At 36.7% G+C, this 24,870-nt stretch overlaps 1 protein-coding gene across 2 annotated transcripts; it reads right to left on the reverse strand.

The window, feature by feature from the left end:
- Positions 1-1,457: 1,457 nt before the first annotated feature.
- LOC137252684 (proliferation-associated protein 2G4) lies at positions 1,458-24,522 on the reverse strand. 2 transcript variants are annotated; one of them, XM_067788732.1, is made up of 10 exons: positions 24,384-24,522; positions 24,160-24,321; positions 19,145-19,242; positions 18,700-18,836; positions 18,452-18,614; positions 14,435-14,656; positions 8,980-9,072; positions 8,767-8,899; positions 2,536-2,663; positions 1,458-2,308 (listed from the first exon to the last, which is right to left on the reverse strand). In XM_067788732.1, the coding sequence occupies exons 2-10, from the start codon at positions 24,248-24,250 to the stop codon at positions 2,156-2,158; spliced, it is 1,218 nt and encodes a 405-aa protein (XP_067644833.1). In that variant the 5' UTR covers positions 24,251-24,321; positions 24,384-24,522; the 3' UTR covers positions 1,458-2,155. The 2 variants fall into 2 exon arrangements, with proteins under 2 accessions (XP_067644833.1, XP_067644832.1); XM_067788731.1 differs by having other exon boundaries at positions 24,160-24,496.
- Between the last annotated feature and the right edge of the window lie 348 nt (positions 24,523-24,870).

A 24,870-nucleotide genomic window follows, 5' to 3' on the forward strand; every position in this document is an offset into this window, starting at 1 on the left:
CAATCTGAAAAAAAGAACCATCCCACATACAACCTGGCGTTATGGACTAGCGTCCGTGCCATTCAACCAAACCCCCCAAAAAAAAAAAAAAAAGACTACAACTTAAATTAAGACTACAAATGTGAAAATTAGTATAACTAAAACGTGACCAAACTATACATACTAAGATTAAAAATTAAATACAAAACTAGATAAAACAACTAAAAATAAAATCAAATAAATTTATTCCATTTATTGTTGGGTGAGTGTGTGTGGGCAGAACATTTTCATGGTGTCTAAAATGGATTTTTTTATAAAAGCAATTTTCCGACGCCAAGTCGAGTTGAATTCGTCTTTCGTCATGTGGCAATATCTATTTAAGCCTTCTTAAAAAATCCTTGCGCAATATCTGCATGGCTGCATCAAATATACCAAGAGGTCTTCCGTTGCTTATGATATACTTTTCGACTTAAAATAAAGAATATTGTTGTAGAATGTACATATTTTAACACAAATTTGTACAATAAAGTGTTCTTTCTTAAAAGAACCAATTTCCTTTAACTATTTTGATGCATTCCCTTTAATTTAACAAGTGAAAAAACTCTAAGGAATCTCACTCGCATTCATACCTACTTTTCTTCCATAACCGGTTTGCGCTTTTTCGAACATTGTTCAGAATAGGAGGAAAGTGAGAAGTGAAAAAACTCACGGAATTTTTGTTTGTAGAATTAAATAAAGAGCAGAAGTTGATACTGACATATACACACGCATCCCTGCAAAAATCGTTTGATCATGTGGTCCACTGGAGTACTTACCATTATACTCCACTGTAATGCAGCAATGGACCAACTCATGTTTCTACACGAACTTATTGTAAGCCGATCATTGCTCGTTTTTTAACGATTGTAATAACTACTTGATGTTTATTGGACTGTGGGTACTCCATGGATTACTCTGATGTAATGCGAAGATGGAGTATATGATCCAGTCCTAGGACATCGCAATGTTAATTGGACCATATTTTTTGTATGAATTGTGGTTAATTGTGGAGCATTCGGTTAGTTCATAGCGAGTACTCCATACATGCATGCATGGAGTACTTGCGATTTTTGCAGGGTGACTAGACCTTAGGAGAAATGGGTGAACGAGAAAACCGAGAGTATAAAATCAGCGAAAGCTGAGGAATCAGTAATCAGTTTGATTTAAACACGCTATTGTGAAGTGAAGTATAATAAGATTAATAAAGACCGTTTTACAATACTGAATATTGGAGTTATTTATTCGACAGTTCAGCGATACGAACGTTAGTAGAAGGTGCAAGATAATCGGAATCCTGCAGAATTCATTGCAATATTATTAATATTTTTTTTCAGACTCGCTGTGTGCTACAGACAACCCTTAGAATTGCTTTTGTAAAATTAAATTTTTCGAATAGATTTTTGAATCGGTTTCGTTTTACAAATGAAAAGGTGGTGCTGTATTTTTATTTCTACATATATTTAAGAAACAGATAAAATTTTTTGTGTAAGTTCTTATAAGTTCTCAATAAGTTGTGTTGTTTTTTCAACACACGATATTGTATGCATTTGTTTTACGCGCTGATGGCCTTAATTTTAATTTTTTTTTGCTTCGCTAACATTACTCTATTCAATAATACATATAATTTAATAAAAATGAAAGTCAAGTTTTTTTTGCTCCTTCTAGGTCGGATCAACATTCATTGAAATATTTTCTTAATTGTTTCAACGGCAAGTAGGTATTAACTTTTTAAATATCTTTATGACTACAATCGTTTGAAGGATAATCTATATTTCGAAAACTGAGTTCATATTTTATATGCTTTATCCATTATCCTTTTCGCTATTGGTTTTTATCTTTCAAATTAGAAATAACTGCAGTCCATATAATTTGCTTAGTGCTTCTTTTATTTGTCTTTGCGCCACTGTTCACGCATATGATCTCTTTTGTGTTTGCATATCGAGCTGGTAAATGCCGCGAAAAAATGGCTGTGTATGTTAGTTATTCTGATATTTTTTTTTAATTAAGCGCCTTATTGCTACATACATACAACATTACATATTATGTTTCTTATGCTGCTGCTGTTTGTTTCATGGATTTCAACTCAATTGGATTGTATTTTGTTTTATAGTAAAAAGGCAGTAACCATAGCCACATTTCAGGCCCTAGTTTCAACTGCTGGCGTTGATTCAACCTTCGCTGCTGCTGAAGCAGCCGCATCTGTGACAGATTGTGCAGCGGCTGCACTTCCCTTCTTTTTACCACCGCCTTTACCCTTCTTACTTGGTTGCAAAGGTGTAGCTACAAGTTCCTAAAAATTTATAGAAAATATAAATGTATATAATGAAATCCTTTGGCGACCTTTTTCTGTTAATAAGGTATTTGTTTAACCAGCTTTAGGTCCAATTTTTAGTATTAAAACACCAAAGAAGAAACAATTTTTGGTGTTTTAATACTAAAAATTGGACCTAAAGCCGGTTAAACAAATACCTTATAAATGTATATAATTTATATTTAGTATATTTGCATTTTAATTACTTGCAGTTCTGGCTGGGCTATACTATGCTCACTGACAAAACATTCTTCCGCAAAAGGAATACCAGTAACCAGATTTACTCCGTTAGGCATAAGCAAAACAGTATGTTTAAATTGTGCGACATATTCAGCTGTAATAATAAAATTATACGCGTTTTTTTATTTTGAACTTTAATTGTGTGAATAGGCTAAGACTAGTAATATTACATATCATAATGTATTAATCTTGCTGTTTGTGAAACTGCCTAAGACATCTGTACATAACTGAGAATGCCAACGCCATTCACCCATTTAAGCATAAACTTAATCTATACATACTGCTCAACCTTATAATTAAACGTGCGAAAAGCCAATGGTCCCGATTTGATGCCACATAGCGAAACAGAGTTCATGATTTGATATTACATACCGAAACCAACAATGGTGCCAGTTGTGTTTCCCACAAGACACTAGCCATCTTTTCAATTACAATGTGGAACCAACGCCTCTCTAATACTCATATCTCTTTGGTGCAACCCTATTCGCAAGTTCTGCGTACTTCCATTAAAAGTAACAAAGTTACCGGGAAGAAATATTTATTTATTTATTTATTACAGTCTATGGTGTTTCAGGCCTTGCAGTCTATATAACAGATTTTAAATTTACTAAATGGTAAACCAAAAAAATAATTACAAACTACTTGTACTGGGTATTGATTTAAAAGTGTGCTTTGGCAAAGAAAAATCGATGGCTGAAGAATTTGAGATTAGATTAAAATCGGTCATGGCTCTAAACAAGGGTGCATTAGAGGCAGAGAGGGTCCTGGCATTGTCCGTATAAAAAGTAAACTGTTACAAAGCGGCCTGCTCGGGACATGAAAACGGATACTCTCGAGGAGGAAAGGTGCATCAACTGCTCCGCGAATAATGTCAGAAAAAAGTGAGAGAGATAATGATTCTTCTACATTGAAGATACTGTGCGCTTATAAGTGCACACCTGTCTTCATACTAGGGGATCGAATCAGAGAAATTCAACGATCGCAATGCGAAACGAACAAATGTTTTTTGTACACGTTCGAGCCTCTTAATATGGCACTCGTAATATGGCTCCAAATAAAGCAAGCATATTCAAGCTTAGAGCGAACAAGCGCAGTGAACAATAATTTTAAAGCATAGGGTTCGCTAGTCAGCGCTAAAGCGCCGAATGAAGGCCTGCACTGAATATGATGACCTAGCTGCTTCCCAAGGCTGTCGGTTCTATGCACCGGAGCGACTCGGAATTTTTCCCGACCAAGGACTGTCATTTCAGTGTAATCCCATTTAATTTGTTTAGTCCCTCCCACAAATTGTCATCCTCCCAGCAGCTCCTTGCAGCGGGACTGCTCCATATTCTCTTGCTCCGGGAAGGTATCGAATCCAATCCGGGTCCGTCTCCTGAACCCGGTCCTGAGAAATGGTTTTGCTGCATCTGCCGGATAAGAATCTTTTTAGGACGGTCATACCCCTGTTCAGTGTGTCTCGTGTAAGGGATGGTTGCATCGGACAGGTTGTTCTGGGCTTGATCCCAAAACCCGACGTCCACGAAACTTTTATAAATGTTGTTGTTGTTGTTGTAGCGATTAGGTTACTCCCCGAAGGCTTTAGGGAGTGTTATCGATGTGATGGTCCTTTGTCGGATACAGATCCGATACGCTCCGGTAACACAGCACCATTAAGGTGCTGGCCCGACCATCTCGGGAACGATTTATATGGCCACATTGAACCTTCAGGCCATCCCTCCCTCCCCACCCCCAAGTTCCATGAGGAGCTTGGGGTCGCCAGAGCCTCGTCTGTTAGTGAAACGGGATTCGCCGCTCGAAGGTGAGGTTGACAATTGGGTTGGAGAAGCTATATATTGCGCTACACAACCCCTTGAATCCCAACTTTTATAAATCTTTTGTGGCTCCTCGCTGTTCACGCCCAAGGGCGTCCCGTAGTCTACGCCTGACCGCCGACTTCATCGTCACAGAAAAACGCACTTTCATAAACTTTAAAAAAGGAAAGTGGGACGAATACAAATCCTTTACAGACAACCTCTTTGCTGCCCTCCCTATCCCGACTGATGCCCGCCAAGGGGAGCGTGCCTTCCGCAAGGTTATTGAATCCGCCTCGGCACGTTTCATTCCCGCCGAGAGAATTCCCGAAATTCGGCGCACTTCCCGGCGGAGGCCGCAAATTTAGCGAGAGAACGTGACCTTATAAGACAGCTCGATCCAGGCGACCCCCAAACAAGGGATATAAACCAACGCATCAGATTGCTTGTGGATGAACACAAGCGGGCGAAATGGGAGGAGCGCCTAAGAGGTTGTAAATTCTCTGCCGGTGTGGGTAAACTTTGGTCCACCGTAAAGTCCCTATCGAATCCGTCTAGGCACAATGCAAAATTTCCATCGCCTCTGGCGATAAAGTGCTGTCGGATGCGAAAAAATGCGCGAGCGCTTTCTGCCGACAATATATAATGCATTCTACGGTCGACAAAGACAGACACGCACATAAACATAAATTCAGCGCGTCACCAATTACCATCACCGCCAGAGAGGTTGAGGATGCCATTGGTCACGCTAAACCATCCAAAGCAGTGGGCCCAGACGGCATAGCCATGCCGATGCTTAAAAGCCTAGGGAAAGAGGGTTTCAAATATTTAGCACATGTCTTCAACCTGTATCTTTCCACCTTTGTCATACCCGAAAAATGGAAAATGGTCAAGGTGGTCCCGCTACTAAAGCCTGGGAAACCAGCTAACATAGGAGAGTCCTATCGTCCGATATCCCTCCTATCGCCAGTAGCAAAGACGCTTGAAGCCATTTTGCTCCCCTACTTCTAAGCAAATTTGCAGCTAGCCTGTCATCAGCATGGCTTCAGAAAACTCCATAGCACCACCACAGCGCTAAATGCCATCAGCACCCCGATAAATTGCGGTTAAAATCAAAACCCCCACCATAGAACAGTACTCGTAGCGCTGGACCTATCAAAAGCTTTTGATACGATCAACCATGGCTCGTTACTGCAAGACCTGAAAGGGTCTACCCTTCCCCCATGTCTTAAAAGGTGGACCACCAATTATCTGGGTGGTCGGCAGGCATCGGTACAATTTAGAAACGAAACATCAAAACCAAGAAGAATTAAATAAGGGGTGCCGCAGGGTGGTGTCCTATCCCCACTTTTGTTTAATTTCTGCATATCTAAGCTACCTTCACCACCAGAAGGAGTTACTATCGTTTCCTACGCCGATCACTGCACAATAATGGCCACAGGCCCAGGCCCACAGCTCGATGATCTCTGCAACAGAATAAACGGATACCTCTCTGATCTCTTCAGTTTTTTCGCCTCGCGAAACCTGGCATTATCACCGACTAAATCTTCCGCGACCTTATTTACAACATGGACGTCCCAAATGTCGACCATTTTGAACATCCACGTCTATGTCACTACGCTACCGACTGTCCACCCCAAAATCTTGGGTGCGACGTTTGATCAGGATCTACATTTTGGTGAGCAGGCAGCCGCAATTGTTCCGAAAATCCAGAGCCGTATTGAAATCCTCAAATCCCTTGCTGACAGTACTTGGGGAAAAGATAAAGAAACGCTCATTACTACATACAAAGCAATTGGCCAGCCGACTACGTGCTACGCGTCACCCCTATGGTCGCCAAGCCTAAAAATTACCCACTGGAAGAAGATACAGACCTGCCAAAATACTGCTCTCAGAATCGCCACGGGCTGTCTTCTTATGTCCCCAGAACACCATCTACATAATGAGGCGAGAATACTCCCCATCAGGGAGAGAACTGAGATGCTAACCAAACCGTTCCTGTTGAATACCCAGGGCATCCCAACAGGCATCTGATTGATGAGCCAACACCGCCTAGGGACTTAAGGAGTCATCTCCGTAAGGATTTTGAGGAAATACGGCACCTGAGAACCCAGCCGTATGAAGCAAAAAAACACAAGCAGGTCCTTGGTGAACTCCACAAACAGGCGTCGGACCTTTATGCCGGAAATTGCCCGGTGAATCCAGTACTCAAAGAAAAGTATCCAAAACTTGCGGAAGAGGAACGCATACTCCCCAGGGAAACGCGTGTCAGTCTTGCTCAACTTCGTTCTGGGTACTGTAACAGGTTAAACTCTTACCTATCCAGAATCAACCCCGACATACAAAATGTGTGCCCCGCTTGCAATGTTTCTCCACATGACACCAACCATCTCTTTAATTGTAATGTGGAACCAACGCCTCTAACACCCCTTTCATTATGGTCCACCCCTGTTGAAACAGCAAGTTTCCTTGGACTTCCGTTAGAGGATTTTGATGACAATTTGTGATCGGTCGCAGCTGTTAGGTCGGGCGAAGCACTGCTATAACAACAACAACATGATGACCTAGCAATGGTAGCATTCAAGTGAGTAGTGAAAGAAAATTTCGAATCGAATACTACCCCTAAGTCTTTTATCTCGTTAAGGGTTGTGAGGCGGGTGCCGCCAATAAAATAAGAGGTGGGGAGATTATCGCGAGTTTTGGAGAAGGTAACATGAAGGCATTTACCAACATTTAGCGCCAGATTATTGGTATTACACCACACAGCGGCATTGTCGAGATCAGATTGAATCCTATGTGGCAATAAAAGAGTTAGAGTGAGTATTGTCAATTACAACAACACAACTCCGGTGTTGAAGATATGACCTTATCCAAGAAAGAAATATTGAGTGGAAACCCAAAGAAAGCAATTTAGAAATTAGGATTGAGTGGCTAACTTTATTAAACGCTTTTGAGAAATCAGTGTTTACAGTATCAACTTGTAAACGATTACACTGGACCACGAATTTCAACTTTTTTTCTTTACCAGAAACGCCGTTATGAAATTCGTATGTAAAATCACCCCCTGATTTCGAAAATTGAGTTCATGTATAATTTCATTCATAAATTGAACTTTTAACTAAATAGAAACAGAGCATAGCTAGATATTTCAACCTGGGTATTTTTATTTGATCGCTTATAACTTACGTAGTTTTGCATCGATTTTCTTCGATGATAGCTTATTTTTTTTCTAATTAAACAGAGCTTTACGTAAATAAAAAATATTTGGAAAAAAAGTTGTGGTTTTGGAATGCTGCCCTCGCAAAAAGTAATTTTTTTCATATTTTTTCATAAAAAAAACAAAAATCTGAAATGATGAGCTAATATCTCGAAAACTATATGGTTGAGCAAAAAACAATGTATGATGCATTTAAAGCAAATTTTATCGTCTTTCCGATTTTGTAAACTTTTTTGCAATTGCTTGACCCGTTCGTGAGATATACGTAATTAAAGGGAGCCATCTTTTTGGTTTTTTCGAATAACGGTAAATTGCAAATATCTCAAAAACGGTACCATAGAATCAAAAATGAACTCGATTTTCGAAATCAGGGGGTGGTTTTACATACGAATTTCATAACGGCGTCTCTGGTAAATTTTGGCCGTCGACCAGTGTTATTAAACGCAGATAGGCAATAATCAGAAGGAATTGCTAAATTTGTCACAGTGGATCTACCGGACATGAAACCATGCCGATTGTTACTGATTAGACCTCTTACCGCAAAGTACATTTTTTGTTTCACAATATACTCAAAAAGTTTATAAATAGTCGACAACTTTGCTATAGGTCTATAACTGGCGACGTTATTTTTATTACCGCTCTTGAAATCAATCAATAGCGATGCACGAAGTTCTTTTGACATCACATAGCAAGTCCACTCTTTTTATGAAATTTTCTTAATATTCATTTTGGTAAGTAGTGGTATATAGCTGTGTGCACTAAATTATGTTTGAGTGGACTTATGCCGCTTACACAGATAACTGTTCATACATTGCAAGAGTTCTAGCTGATCAACATACCGATTTATTTGGGTAAGTAGCGAGGCCTCGTAAAACCGCGCACATCTAATTTATATGAGAAAGTTATGTTTGTTGCAGTAACAAATTTTACATAAAATAGAACAAAATATTTTAAGAAAATTTATAACTGTATTTTAATTTTGCAAGGTGTCTGGCCGTAAAGAGGAAAAGTCGCCTATATACGGAATTATTCCTTGCATAAAAATGAACATATGTACAATTTACAACGGAATTCTTTTAGAAATTTTGCTGTTCAAAGATTTTAAATTTGAGTTATATTTTTATTGGTAACACCAAGATTGCGGTTATGGCTTTTATTTAAGTAAATATGGATGTGTTATGACTAACCTGGCTTCTCGTACAGAACTTGGAAAGGTTCGATCATCTTGTGTGATACACATTCAACAACACCCATGCGAGCCTTTGTCTCTTCTTCAAAGTGTCTGATATTGAACGGCATATTACCATATTTTGTTTTAACCTATGACATTAGAAAAAAAAACTTTAGCATACATAATAATTTAACGAATTAAAAGTAGATACTTATTCAATTTGTCTCACCTCCTGTAAAAGTGCACGCGACGCTTTTAATTTTAACATATAATTTTCATCCGTTTTCTTATATATGGAGACCTTTGTGTCCTTTTCACGCCCCTAATCAAATTAAAAAAAAAGAGACAATACTTCTTAGCATTCTTGTAAAAATACTTAAAATATATTATTGTATTCGTCGCCCTCTTGCCGGAAACATAACTGAATACATCAATTTGAAAAGTATATTATTTTTACTTAAGCACGTAACTATGGTAAATCAATAGGTGAAATCAGCCTACTTTCTGCACATAAATTGACAATATTAGTTAGCATGGTACAAAGAAGTTTAGTTTAGTTTCTTCTTTATTTAGCTTTTTTTTTGCTATTTAAAAATATAAAAAATTTCAGGTACAATTTACTGATGTATATTGGAACGATTTTCCGTCATCCCTTGTCAAATTTGGTTTTGAGACAAACCGGTTTCGGCGTTGTGCCATCATCAGTGTAGATTTTCGTTCTGATCTGTTGTTGTCATTTGTCCTGTATTTATAGTTCGTAAGTATATGAGCAGGTATTGTCAAATTGATGCTTGTGTATATTTAGTTATGTGTATGTGCTGTGTGTTCGTTCAGAACCGAGGGTGGTTTACTAATCGATTTGTGTGGCTGACTGGGGTAGGTAGAAATCTGTGATTTTAGTCGTTTGACCTTCTTTGTCGGTTTTTTGTTTTGGTGTGTTAATTGTTTTGTGTTTATTTGTTGTTGTGTGTTTGTCTGTTGTACCTGTGTGATTAAGTTGTTTCCTGTAACCAAGTTTTAAAGGCTCGAATATTGTGTCAGAAATTGTGTTTATCTGTTCTTTTATTATTCTACCGTCGAATGTTTTCTGTTTGTAGATTTCCATGTTTTCGAGTACGTTGAGACGTCGGCCCTTTTCTTGTATGTGAAGAACCCTAACTGTTTTATTGATGTTTGCTGGGGAACATTCATTCTCGACCATGTGATTCGCGAAGTTAGACTCGGGTGTAATGTTTGGATTTCGTATTTTTTTGTTGTAATCTCTAATATGTTCTCTCAACCTCGTTCTTATTTGCCGTCCTGTTTGTACTATGTAACTATGCTGGCATCCACAGGTAAGCTTGTATACGCCGTGGCTGCTAAACGGATCCTCTGAGTTGGTGTTAGTTCTTAGTTTTCACCCTAGATTGTTCGACGTTTTGAATGCTGTGTTAACGTTGTATTTTTTAAAGAAGTTGCCAATTTATATGTTGCTTTTCCAGTATATGTCATAGTCGTCCAGCTATTATTTTCCTTTTCATTATTTCTTTTTGGTTCTCCATTTGTCCTTCTGAGCTTATCTACTAGTGCTTTTTTATATCAGTTGTTTGCAGCGATATTATATATGACGTCAAGTTCTCTCTTATATGCCTCTTGTGTAAGAGGTGTTCTTTCAAGTCTATGTACCAAGTGCCTTAATGCTGCATTTTTATGATGTTGAGGGTGATTTGAGGTATTGTGTATTATTGTGTCGGTGGCCGTTGACTTTCTATATATGTCATAGTTAAATCTTTTGGCTTCTTTATCAATATTTATCGTGATAAAGAAGCCAAAAGATTTAACTATGACATATATAGAAAGTCAACGGCCACCGACACAATAATACACAATACCTCAAATCACCCTCAACATTATAAAAATGCAGCATTAAGGCACTTGGTACATACGACTTGAAAGAACACCTCTTACACAAGAGGCATATAAGAGAGAACTTGACGTCATATATAATATCGCTGCAAACAACGGATATAAAAAAGCACTAGTAGATAAGCTCAGAAGGACAAATGGAGAACCAAAAAGAAATAATGGAAAGGAAAATAATAGCTGGACGACTATGACATATACTGGAAAAGCAACATATAAATTGGTAAACTTCTTTAAAAACAACCTTAACACAGCATTCAAAACATCGAACAATCTAGGGCGAAAACTAAGAACTAACATTAACTCAGAGGATCCGTTTAGCAGCCACGGCATATACAAGCTTACCTGCGGATGCCAGCATAGTTACATAGGACAAACAGGACGGCAAATAAGAACGAGGTTCAGAGAACATATTAGAGATTACAACAAAAAAATACGAAATCCAAACATTACACCCGAGTCTAACTTCGCGAATCACATGGTCGAGAATGAATGTTCCCCAGCAAACATCAATAAAACAGTTAGGGTTCTTCACATACAAGAAAAGGGCCGACGTCTCAACGTACTCGAAAACATGGAAATCTACAAACAGAAAACATTCGACGGTAGAATAATAAACGAACAGATAAACACAATTTCTGACACAATATTCGAGCCTTTAAAACTTGTTTACAGGAAACAACTTAATCACACAGGTACAACAGACAAACACATAACAACAAATAAACACAAAACAATTAACACACCAAAACAAAAAACCAACAAAGAAGGTCAAACGACTAAAATCACAGATTTCTACCTACCCCAGTCAGCCACACAAATCGATTAGTAAACCACCCTCGGTTCTGAACGAACACACAGCACATACACATAACTAAATATACACAAGCATCAATTTGACAATACCTGCTCATATACTTACGAACTATAAATACAGGACAAATGACAACAACAGATCAGAACGAAAATCGACACTGATGATGGCACAACGCCGAAACCGGTTTGTCTCAAAACCAAATTTGACAAGGGATGACGGAAAATCGTTCCAATATACATCATTTATCCACCCTGTCGGAAAATCAACCAAACAAGATAAGTACAATTTACTTATTAGATAGTATTTTGCTTATTAGGAATTGTGAGCTAAAATACTGCTCTAACGTAATCTATTAGCAGTCTTTCTAATACATTAATGATTCTTTCATTTTTGATATTACTTGGTAATTCATTAAATAGTTTTAGCACTTTGTACATTAAAATATTTTGTGCCTTATTGGACTTATAAAAGTTAATTCTAAAATCATTTTTGTTCCTTAAACTGTAGGGTTGCACATCTCCAACATACACAATTTGGCTTGTTAAATACTTTGGTAGCAGATTATACTTCATTTTAAATATAAAAAGTGGAACATTCATGATAGTTCATTGGTTTATGTTAAGCCATTTCAGGGTATCGAGCATGTGTGAGGTTGGTGTCAATCTATTACAAAGAAGAATACACCACATTCCCTTATTCTGCAATTTTTGGAGTCTTCTTTTCATTTGGTTGGATCCCAGGAACAGTATAGTTGAGCAATATTCAAAATGTGGCTTTATCATGACATTATATATCTTTAGGGCGCTCTTTACAGAAACTTTTTTGCGTATTCTCTGGAAAATCCAATTTTTTTTTGAAATTTTACTGCAAACATAATCTATATGCTTGTCGAAATTTAATCTTTCATCGATGATAATGCCTAAATACTTAATTTCATCAACTTTGTCGATTATTTCACAATTAACTGTAATGTTTTCGTTTGACTCGCCATTGATTATAAATGCCTTTGTTTTATTCACATTAAGTTTTAGTTTGTTCATTTCCAGATATTTACATATATTTTTCAGATTATCAGTCAGCCGCGCAATACATTCCTGACTAGAAGTTCCGGTCATATATAGTAATGTATCATCTGCAAATTGACAAATTTGTACCCCATCCTGTAGTATATTTTCCATATCGTTTATGTATATTAAAAATAGTAGCGTCCCAAGCACTGCGCCTTGGGGTACGCCTAACATTATTCCTGCTGGATCTGATATACTTTCCAATACTTTAGTGCACTGACATCTGGTACTTAAGTAACTTTGAAACCACCGGTATTCGGCTCCCTTAATTCCGTACTGGCTAATTTTTTTTTTGTAATAAAATTCCTCTATCAATTGTTTCAAATGCTCGCTTGAAATCAAAGAAAAAAGCCACTATACATTTCCCGTTATCGATTTCTGACTTCCAGTGTGAAATTACTAGATTTATTGCCGACTCACAGCTGTGACCCGAAAAAACACAAGCAGGTCCTTGGTGAACTTCATAAACAGGCGTCGGACCTTTATGCCGGGAATTGCCCGGTGAATCCAGTACTTAAAGAAAAGTATCCAAAACTTGCGGAAGAGGAACGCATAATCCCCAGGGAAACGCGTGTCACTCTTGCTCAACTTCGATCTGGATACTGTAACAGGTTAAACTCTTACCTATCCAGAACCAACCCCGACATACAAAATGTATGCCCCGCTTTCAATGTGTCCCCACATGACACCAACCATACCTTTAATTGTAATGTGGAACCAACGCCTCTAAAACCCCTTTCCTTATGGTTCACCCCTGTTGAAACGGCAAGTTTCCTTGGACTGCCGTTAGAGGATATTGATGACAGTTTGTGATCGGTCGCGGCTGTTAGGTGGGGCGAAGCATTGCTACAACAACAACAACAACGTGGTCGGAATCCCGATTGTTTTTCCGATATTAGCCGATTATTCTCCATGTAACCTTCTAATTGTTTATGCACCACTTTTTCAAGTATTTTACTTTCGGTCATTAACATATTGATGGGACGATACTCTTCAGGATTTAGCGTGTTTTTAACTTTTTCTACTGATACCACCATTGAAGTTTTCCATTTTTTTGGAAATTCTCCTACTTCGAACGACGCATTAATAATTTCAAGGAGGATTGGGCCCAGCGCATCAAATTCACATAGTATTATTTTTGGGGATATCAAGTTATAGTCTTTCTTGTTATTCATTGCTTGAGTATACTCTTGAGCTCATTTAATTCTAATTTCTTAAATTTAAATTGTTTATCACAAGGCTTTACGTTGTTTATATATGTCACTTTGGGTATATTTCTATTCAGCTTTTATAAAAAATTTATTAAGTTCGTTAGCGATTTCCAACGGGTTTTTTATCTCGATGGATTTCACCATAATTTTGCTAATTTCTGTTCTCTCTTCGTTTAGGACAAATTGTTTTATTGTTCTCCGCATCGTCTTTTGGTCATTCGATGCATCAACCTTCTTCGAAATGTAACTGTTTCGCGCGTTTTTAAGTTCTTTGGAATACCTATTTCTGTACTGTTTATAGTTCTGCCACTTTGCCTGGGAGTTGCTCCATTTTGCTTTTCGTATAACTTTAAAACTGGCAGTGCATTAGCCTTATAGCAATCTATCTATCTTTAAAACATAGAAAATCCAATGACTTGCCAAGGAACTTACTCATGCTTTGGGCAAGAGAGCGACCATATGTGTATATGTAACTGTCCTCAGATCTCATAATCTTACAATCTTCGAGTATCAGTCGTTCGTTTCATACAAGTGTGCCGAAAAGTGGAAAGTAATCATATGATAAATCAAACGATTACTTACACCTGCATTTGTACCGATCAACTTCAATCTCTCAAGCGCTCGTTTTTAATCATTGGAAATGCATACATAAAGCATTTAACAATTTAATGATTCCATTTCACTTACAATTCCTTCGCCGGAGCTTACAATAACATCAATAGCATAAACTTCATGTGTCTCGATAGTACATTTTTCGTGTTCTTTGCGTTGGCTTTCATTTGGATTTTGTATAATAGTCTTTTCGCCATCAATTTTAAATTGTTTCAATTCGTGGCTGAGCATGCCCTCGATGGGTTTACACTTGTACGATTCGCTAATTTGTTGCACAGCCTCGGTGATTGTGTAATTCTGTGAAAATACGAAGAAATTCAAACAATTATTTTATGATTATTATTGTACAAAGCTAAAACTTATAATTGAAATTTTAGTTAGAAAGTTAAGTAAATTAGGAGATATGGCTACTGTGGCCTTAAGCTATTTTAAATTTTCTATATACGCAAAATGGCGGCCGCCGTGGTGTGTTGGTTGCGCGCTGCACCTATCACACCGAAGATCCTGCGGTTTGTATTATTATTATTATTATTTATTTATTATTACGGCGTTTTAAGCCTAAAACTTAGATTATTACAAATTATAAATACATTTCAATAATAATAGGATTTCTAGCGTTTGGGCTGTCGGAATGCATGAGATTCCGATCAGCACGGGAACTGGTGGTCCCAACGGGCGAGTCTTGGAGTCATATCATTGGGTGGTTGGAAGGACGTGTTCTCAATCCTGCCCTACTCCAAGACGTATGATTACACAGTTTTTTTTTTATGCTGTCGGAATGCATTTGATTCCGGTCAACCCAAAAGCTAGCAGCTCAGCAGAATGAGCCACTCTTATCGGACGGTTGGAAAGGACGGTTTCCAATCCTCCCTGTTCCAGCTTTTATGTAAACATAATTAATTATAATATATCATTGTTGTAGGAATATACGTGATTCACATGAACACTCCAACTGTTTGTCTGGGACGATATTTTCAGGAATTCTTTCCTAATTTGATTGCGAGCGATATATGTATTTGACCTGATGCATAAGGTTCCTGTGTGTCTATTTGTATTGCCATGCACGCTCAAGGATCAGTAACATGAAATACAGATACAAAATATTTTATCTTATTGGAAGGGTTTTGCAATATTCTAATAAACTTTTTTTGAAGGTGTTTCAGTTTTCACAATTTTTAACATGATTAGGTAGTTCATTAAAACATTTCAGGCCTTTTAAAATATATTTTGCTTGTCCATTTCTGTTTTGAGAAGAGGTAATCTAAAATTACTATTTTCCCTGATTATGTAAGAATGGGTTTCATTCACATAAACAAGTTTTTCACTTAGGTAGACTGGTAATTACCATGCTTGATATAAAATACAAATTTCATACTATGGTAAAATATCAACTGTTTCACACTCAACCAGTTTAGTGCATCAAGCATACTCTTTATGGAAGTGTCGTACCTCACTTTCAATATAAATCTCATAGCTTTGTTTTGCATAATTTGTAACCTGTCTACTTGTGTTTCATTGGCAATAAAGAATATTGTAGGGCAATATAAGAGGTGCGGTTCTGTGATGAATCTATAAACTTTCAACTTATATTTCTTACTAATAAGTTTGCACGATCTCTTCCAAAATCCAATTTTTTTGCCAATTTTGGCAACAATATAATCAATATGATCCGTAAACCTCAGTTTATTGTCAATCAGGATCCCTAAGTACTTAAATATTTTGACATCCTCAATGCTCGTATTCAATATTTTTAGATCTAAATTAAGTGATTCTTGATTGGTCGTCCTAGATAAAACCATGAACTTAGTTTTGTTAACGTTAATCTTGAGTTTACTAATGCAAAGCTATCTATATCATGAGTCCAAATCTTGCATTTTGCTCCTTGCTATTGAAATATCCGTTTCATTTACTTCAAGTAGCGCATCATCTGCAAACAACCTGACTTTTACTATATTTCAGTGCTGATGATATATCGTTTATGTAAATGTTGAACAGGATTGGTGCTAATACCGACCCTTGTGGTAAACCTATGTCTACTTGTGCCTCGAATGAGACTACTGACCCGATGGTTGTTCTTTGTTTCCGGTCTGATAAGAAGCTTCTAAACCACTGCAATTCATTTTCCCTAATACCAATTTTTTGTAGTTTATCGAGCATTATATTCTTATCAATTGTTTCGAACGCTCTTTTCAGGTCAATGAAAACTGCTACTATATGTTTTTTTAGGCTCAGCTCTTCCTTCCAGCTAGATATGACGTAATTTAACGCCGTCTCGCAAGAGTGCCTTTCTCGGAAAGCGGATTGTTCCTTTATAAGGATTTTATTATTTTCAAAGTAATTAAGCAGTTGATTTTTTATTACAATTTCAAGAATTTTTTCTATGTTCGGCAATGTATTTATCGGCCTTAGTTCTTCTGCCATTACAGATTTCTTTTACTTTCCTAATTGGTACTATTGTCGAAATTTTCCACATGTCTGGCACTATTCCAGTAGTCATGGATTTGTTTATAGCGGTTGCATAGAAGAAACCCATGTACGATACCGAATCTTTAATTACGCCTTCTGAAAGTAAATTTTTCCCCCCAGTTTTATTGTTGAACCTTTTTGCTATACGTATAACATCCACAACCGTAATTTCTTCGAATTTTAAACATGACCTAGTTGTAAATTGGAAGTCGTTCTGACTCTGAACAACTTCAATTTCCCTGTTTATATCAACAATGCTATCTGTTTATATCAACAATGCTTCAGCAATATCGCGAGGTGTATCATATGTCACACCTTTTACGATCACCGTCAAGATCTTTTCTTGTGGCCCTGTTAAGTTTACAGCATGCTTAAGATGCTTCCACATTAGCTTGCTATCTGAACAATTGATATCAATATTATTCTCCATGTATTTAATCTTTTTAAATTGTAAACAGCATTATATACTTGTACAAGAAAAACTTTGTAATTTTCAGGATATCGTATATCATTTTGTTTTTCTTTTATCAATTTTGAGGTGTGAAAAATTAATTAGAAAAATATATATTGTACATTGAAGTCGTTGGAATTGATTACAATAAAACTTTCAATACAACCAAAATAATAATTTTATAAAATTTGATTAGTTTTTTGTAGTACTTCGCGAACATGTTATATTCGGTATAGTCACCCGTTGCTCTAGCTTGTGAGTGTAACCGGTGTTTTAGTTTATTCAATTCTGTCAATTCTTGGTCATACCATTTATTTCTTAACTTTACCGTACTGTTTTTTTTTTTTCATACGTTAGTACTCCCATACAATCTAGTAAACAAGTATTTATATAGTTGACCATGTCGTTGACATTCATGCTTCTTATTAAACTGAGATCGCAATTCCTCAGTAGAGTCGTCAAGTTATCGGCCGAATAATTATTCCAGGATGTTGATGAAATGACTCTTCGTAACGGGTTTGAATTACTTACTTTTATAGCAAATGAAATAGTTTCGTGATCGGATATTCTGTGGTCTTCAAGATTTACACAAGACCATATATCAGCGTTTGCATATAATAAATCTATTTTTGTTTGAGAAGTTTCCGCGACTCTTGTATTGAAATTTAATTTTTGTTTCATTGCGCTACGTGCACAAATTTCATTCAGTTTGTAGCTACTCGAAGAGTTAATATATAAGTTTATATTGAAATCTTAAACTAGGAAGAAATTCGTACCTGATTCTAATACTCCTGATAAAATACTCTCTACGTGATTTAAAAATTCACTGTCACTAGAACTTGGGGAATGGTACAACACACCTATTTGCCTATTACATCATTAGTTTAGTAATTAGTCGAAGAGCTGATGTAAAAATGCAGAGTATCAGGCTCACATTAAACAACACCTGCGAATATTTTGTAATGCTAAAAAGTGGCGATAGTTGAAGCTTTAGGTTTTTCATGTTTGAAGATAATTAGGGTATAATGCATAATGTTTAAGCAATACACCATTGTGGCTCAACATGTTTACTTTTGCAAAACTATTTTCACAAATTTTGCTGAAACTGCAAAATCGTTGATTTTATTTGCATACTACTAAATATACAAACGAAATTTTGTTTAATCAAAACTTACGCTATTTCCCGCTTTTAATAAACGCAAAGCCGCCTGTACAGCCCAATAAGCGGCTAAAACAACGTCAGCTTGGCGGCCAGTCACTTTCTTTTCAGCACTAGAGCCAATAACCACTGTATGAGCTACTACTGCAATAAAACCATCTATGTGTGCACCAAGATCACTGAAATAAGAAGCATAGATTTTATTTATTATATTTACATTAACACTCTTTTAGAACCTTAAAAAACAACTTAAATCAGACCTACATTTTGACTACATCTCCTTCCTTAAGTATGTAATCAGGATCATTTTTCGATGGAGAAAAGTGACAGACACAATTGTTGACCGATAAACACGTTGGAAAAGCAATGCCTTTTTTCAAGTCCTTTTCTTTCTTGTAAACCTTTAGAACATATAAATATATATAAAATTTATTGAAAACATGGATATGCAATAAATCTCAAAAAATCATTTTTTTTTTCTGTTCTCAGATCTCATAATCTTCAATCTTTGAGAATCAATATCATAATAACCAAAAACACGCTTAATCAGTCACTCATTTGAATAGGCAATGAGGACCGAAAGAAGTAACTCCTGTGAGTTACTGCAATTTTCAGTTAAAATGACATATTAAGCTCTCAAGCGCTGTTTTTTAATCATTGAACAGCAATAAAGTTTAAAAATATTTATGATCCACACAAATAACATTACTTTGCTAGTTTCCTCGGTGATAAGATTGTCACCTTTAGTACAAATATCTCGCACAGATGCACCGGCCACGCAAAGGTTAATAACAGCTTTCAATGTTTCTGTAAATACAAATATGAAATAAGCATAACTTTGCCTGATGATAATTATACTGTTTAAGTTTTAAGACTCCAAGGTCCGGGTTTTCACTGCAAGTTTAAACGACTGTAAAGTCGACTAGAGTTTAACCCTGCCAATTTGTCCGCTTCGTTTCACAGAAAACCACGATGCCTAGAGGGAATTTGAACAGGGAAATACTTAGACCTTCTTTGCATATAACAAGATTATCTTCACTTTCACTAAATTTCCCATATATGGAAAAAATTTTATCGCTACAACAAAGTTTAGAAATGTCGTTTTTTTTCTCTAGACCTAGAGCCATCTTAGGATATCTTCCCATCATAGGGAAGCAAGAAATAAAAAAAAGATGTGAAAACTTGATAGCTAATAACTCAAATTCCTAAGGGCTGCCGTGGTGTGGTGGTAGCGTGTTCCACCTATCACACCGACAATCCTGGGTTCACACCCCGCAAAAAAAAATGTCTAAGCGAGGTCGCCCCTTGGTAGTGATGTCCGAATGTATTTCTGCCATGAAAAGCTTCTCAGTTAAAACAAACTGCCTTGCACATGCCGTTCGGAGGCGGGATAAAACATGTAGGTCCCGCCCGCTGATTTGTACGAAAAAATAATACGAGCACGATGCAAATTGGAAGAGAATCTCCGCTTCAATTCTCTTCGGAGGTTATCGCGCCTTACATTTTTTTGAAACGGTTTTATTTAGGTTGACTTGACAGGCTGGCTGGTTGGATGGCTGGCACGAATTTTGTAATTGAAATTTAAGCAACTTCCCGATAAGCTACAAGCTTGAAACTTGGAATATAGTTCAGAACCCGATGACAATGCAATAAGAAAAAAAATTTCGCTAGGTGGCGCAAGGATCGAGATATTCACATAAATCGTATTTCTGGTCCGATTTGGCTCATGTTTGGAACACATAATACGTACAAGAATAGAAAGCGACCTATGAGAAAGGCGCCGATAGGTGGTGCATGGATCGAGATATTCACAAAAATCGTATTTGTGGTCCGATTTGGCTCATATTTGGAACACATAATAAATACGAGAATAGAAAGCGACCTATGAAGCAAGCTTGAAACTTGGAATATAGTTCAGAACCCGATGACAATGCAATAATAAGAAAAAAAAATTCGCTAGGTGGCGCAAGGATCGAGATATTCACATAAATCGTATTTCTGGTCCGATTTGGCTCATATTTGGAACACATAATACATACAAGAATAGAAAGCGACCTATGGGAAAATCGCCGCTAGGTGGCGCAAGGATCGAGATATTCACAAAAACCGTATTTGTGGTCCGATTTGGCTCATACTTGTAACACATAATAAATCCGAAAATTCAAAAAAGTCGTATTTGTGGTCCGATTTGGTCCATATTTGGAACACATAATACATACATGAATAGAAAGCGACCCATGTCCGATTTAGCTCATATTTGGAACAAATATTACATACAGTCCGGTAGAAATGACATCAAAATATCTTGGAGTTGGAGGAGGGACAAGCATACGTGGCGCAGAGTCGAGTAAATGTCTGGAAGGATTATGTATTTAGGAATTAGATTGTAACAAATTGTCAGGAAAGTCCTTGCAGTAATGAGTCACTAAATGAACTAAATAGATTGAGAAATAATAGGCAATTAAATAAATATTAAAAACTTGAAAATAAAATAATTAAAAAAAAAATTTAAGTTAAACGGTTTTATTGAAAACAATACTTACATGAAGCAATAATAATACTAAAAGCTAGAAAATAATTAGGTAGGTCCTAGGTACTAGTCATCGCACTCCTCATCAATCTAGGGCGTCGATCAGACAAATAGGTTCAGTTCAGTCAGTTGGTCTTATATATGACTATCAATAGAAATTTACGCGTCCAACGCTTTTATTTAATTGTCTTATCAACGCCCTAGATTGATGAGGAGTGCGATGACTAGTACATAGGACCTACATAATTATTTTCTAGCTTTTAGTATTATTATTGGTTCATGTAAGTATTGTTTTCAATAAAACCGTTTAACTTAAAACTTTTTTATTTTATTTTATTTATTTTTAAGGATGAGTGCAGATGTAAACGTAGTCTTAAACTTAAAATCTGGGGTGAAATAAAAATGAGGCAAGACTAACAAAACGAGGTTACTTTTAGAGCTCGATGAATAGATCTATTAACACACTACGTCAAACATGATAGTTTTATTGCTTTTAATATTGTAAAATCTAAGTATCTTATTAGGCCAACTTGAAGAAGGGTAAGTTGTCATTTTATATCACTAAATTTTTTATTTAACTCTGAATAAAAAAATTCTACAAGTGGACCATGGTGGAATCATGTATAATCGGCTATTTTTCAAGCTATAATGTTAGAAAAGAAATCAGATAAAAGTTTTCTTCTGAAATTCTAAGCAAATTTACATAACAACATAAAATGTTACTCAAAATATAAAACAAAAGTAATGGAGCTTTGCGGAATAAAAAAAGGCTTTGTGGTCGGTAATCGGCACCATGGCCCTGGATTTCGGCGCTAACACTAGATAAAACGCTAGTGTAAGTGCAACATCCGCACAAAAATTTAGTTAAACAATTAATACCAGAGTTCGCCGAGTGTAGGAAACAACACCTACAGACGGCACTATTACTTGGCTTTTATTATAATCCTCTCCTTATTTTCTTTCCCTAGCTTTATTTTCCTTTCCTCTTCTTTCCCTTATTTTCGTTTGCCCTCCTTTCCAGCCGAAAGAATTCTAGTGCGCATATGGCACTGACTTAAAAACACAGATCTGCCACGGGATGTCTTCTTATGACCCCAGAACACCACCCAACAACAACAACAACCACCTACATAGTGAGGCAAACTACTCAATATAAATGAGCATAATGAAATAACTAAAATATAGGTAGTAGTAGCTATCCAACTCTTGCGGAAGAAGAGAGCTGACTAACCAGGGAGACCCGAGTCACTCAGGCCGATCTTCGTTTGGTATACCGCAAGAGGTTAAACTCTCATTTCTCCATTTCTGTATTGTGTCCCTACAAGACACCAACCCTTTTGGACTCCCTTGAGAGGACTTTGCATACAATTTGGGAGTGGTAGCACATAACACTAAGCACTGTTAACACAACAACAACGGGATAAGTGAAGTGAAACTCGGGGGTGTGACCTACCGATGTACCTATCACAAAGAAACTCTTGCTTTCCTTCACTTAAGGTGGCATTGTTGAGTCCACCCATCCTTTTAAAACTAGGCCACAAATGCAAGACGAGCTAGCACCGGACAGAACCAGATTTCATCTCCAAAAGGGAATGTCCCCACCGAGGAGCTTGGGTCGCCATATCTTCGTCTGTTAGTGAAACAGGATTCGGAAAGGGGCTGAAACTGTTATTCCTTTTATAATATAAGTCCTTGCAAAACTATTAATTTTGGACTTTAAATATATTTGGATCAAGATAAAAATTATTTTCGGATTTTTATTTTTTGAGTCCGATATAACTAGTTAAACTCGGACTTTTAAAAATAAAAGTCCCGAAATAAAAGTTAAATCAAGACTTTTATTTTTTAAGGCCGAAATAAAAGTCCCGCTTGATATCAAAGAACCGGCTTATCCGAAATAATTTTTTTTTTAATTCGGATAAGCCGTTTCTTTGGTATCAAGCGGGACTTTTATTTCGGCTTTAAAAAATAACTCTTGATTTATCTTTTATTTACGGACTTTTATTTTTAAAAGTCCGAGTGTAACTAGTTCTATCGGACTCAAAAAATAAAAATACAAATTTTACTTTTATATGTGGACTTTTATGGAAAAAGTTCGAAAAATAAAAAGGATGCATGATTCGACATGATACCTGGAAACTCAAACATTTTCACCTAGGACAATTTTTTCACCAGGACTTTTTCGACTCTGAAAAAAAAATAGTTTTCCGTCCCTAGCTCCGGATGGATAGGTTAGGTTTACAATTGGGTTTGGAGAAGGCCTAAATTGCGCTGGCAACCTGAAAGGTTGCGCTACACAGCCCTTGAATCCGGTATTTTAGTCGCCTATTACGACAGGCATACCTACCGCGCTTATATTCTAAGCCACTCACCCGCTGGGTGATTTTATATTCTGACCCCTACGCTGGGGCGTACGGTCGGGTAACACGCACCATTAAAGTCCAAGTCCTACAATCTTGAAAACGATTAAATACAAACAAATTGAACCTTCTAGGCCATTCCGCCCCACCCCATGAGGAACTACGAACGAATATGCGGCACAAACCGCTATTGTTTGCAATATACACTGGGAAGCATTCAGACCATTAAAAGCATTTAAATGGATACAATTACGGGATGGGGCCAATCATTTCAACTACAATAGCCGGCGAGCCCAGATCTCAGAATACAATAAATAAATAATCCACTACAAGATTCCCAGAAGGATATTGGTGACAATAGGTGAATGATCGCACCCGAAACACCGCTACAAGAGCATGTCAATTTGTTTGATATATTAAATGCGTGGCAAAATTCTCTATAATACGAAATATTGACATATGTATGCATCACAAGTAACAGGTAAAATACACAACGATATATATACTATTCCAGTTATAATCTATATTAGTAATAGAAGTTAATGCTAATTTAGATATTATTCCTCATCTGGTATGCATCAACATATATTAGTTATAAGGGGATAGTGAGAATATGTGGAGGTTATGTTGAATGCGTGCAATAGCGCTGTACGGGCCGCGTGGCTTGATTTGCGAACTTCCAACATTCAGTTTTCTTTTAAATATATACCTCCATTATTCTAAAGCCTTATAAAATTCTTATACTAGTAATACTTTCCGAGATGGGTATATATTTAACCTTGTAGAGCCTTAAATAAGTTATATATACACATTTATGGTCATAGGTATACTCACTGTTGACTATTTCACCGGCCAATTTATACTTAGTAACGACCAAATCCTCAGCGATAGTTTTCTCGGGTGCATCTTTCTCTACTTCGGCCATTTTTGATTGAAAATATAACCAAAAACTGGTTCAACCGTTGGATGAAAAAACTAGCGCGTTATGCCCAAAATCTAATTTGATGAAATTTATCAGTGGTCAATAAATATTTTGGTGTGACGCGGAAAGCATATACTTTGACAAATTACTAAAAAGCCGTCTGTGGAAAAATTGCGAAAAAATCACACACAATAAAATAAGTTTGTTTCACACGTTGCTCTTTTCGCGACGGTGGAATTGTATAAAAAGAAGGTGGACGATGCGAACACGAAGTAACGAGATGTGGATTGTGGTTGCCAAGTCTAATTTCGAAGATATCAAAGAAGCAGAAGTCGAAAACAGTTGATACAATGGCGCATAATCACAATAAAATGGCCCGTAGTCATAGTCGAAATAAAATAGTTTTTTTTGTTTATATTTGTTTTGCCAAATGTTAAATTCTTTTAAATTTACAAACAACATCTTGCTTGATTGTAGCGATACCACTGGCATGCATACGATTATGTTGAACCCATCTATTTTTTTTTTTTTGCCCTTTAAGAATCAAATTGTGCGCTTTCGTCAATTTGCACTGCTTGTCCAATTGCAGTGCTTTTTATATTTATATGACATGACAACCTAAT

Source organism: Eurosta solidaginis, chromosome 5 (genome assembly GCF_040869045.1).
Source record: "Eurosta solidaginis isolate ZX-2024a chromosome 5, ASM4086904v1, whole genome shotgun sequence".
Lineage (NCBI taxonomy): Eukaryota > Metazoa > Arthropoda > Insecta > Diptera > Tephritidae > Eurosta > Eurosta solidaginis.

What these genes read in the sequence shown, in the direction of transcription:
- LOC137252684 (XM_067788732.1), bottom strand. Translation starts at nt 24,250, where the DNA reads ATGGCCGAAGTAGAGAAAGATGCACCCGAGAAAACTATCGCTGAGGAT. An exon ending in TAAGCTCCGGCGAAGGAATT is followed by an intron (nt 9,073 to 14,434) that starts GTAAGTGAAATG and finishes TAATTTGATTAG; the next exon opens with GGGCGTGAAAAGGACACAAA. An exon ending in TAGCCCAGCCAGAACTGCAA is followed by an intron (nt 2,309 to 2,535) that starts GTAATTAAAATG and finishes ATAAATTTTTAG; the next exon opens with GAACTTGTAGCTACACCTTT.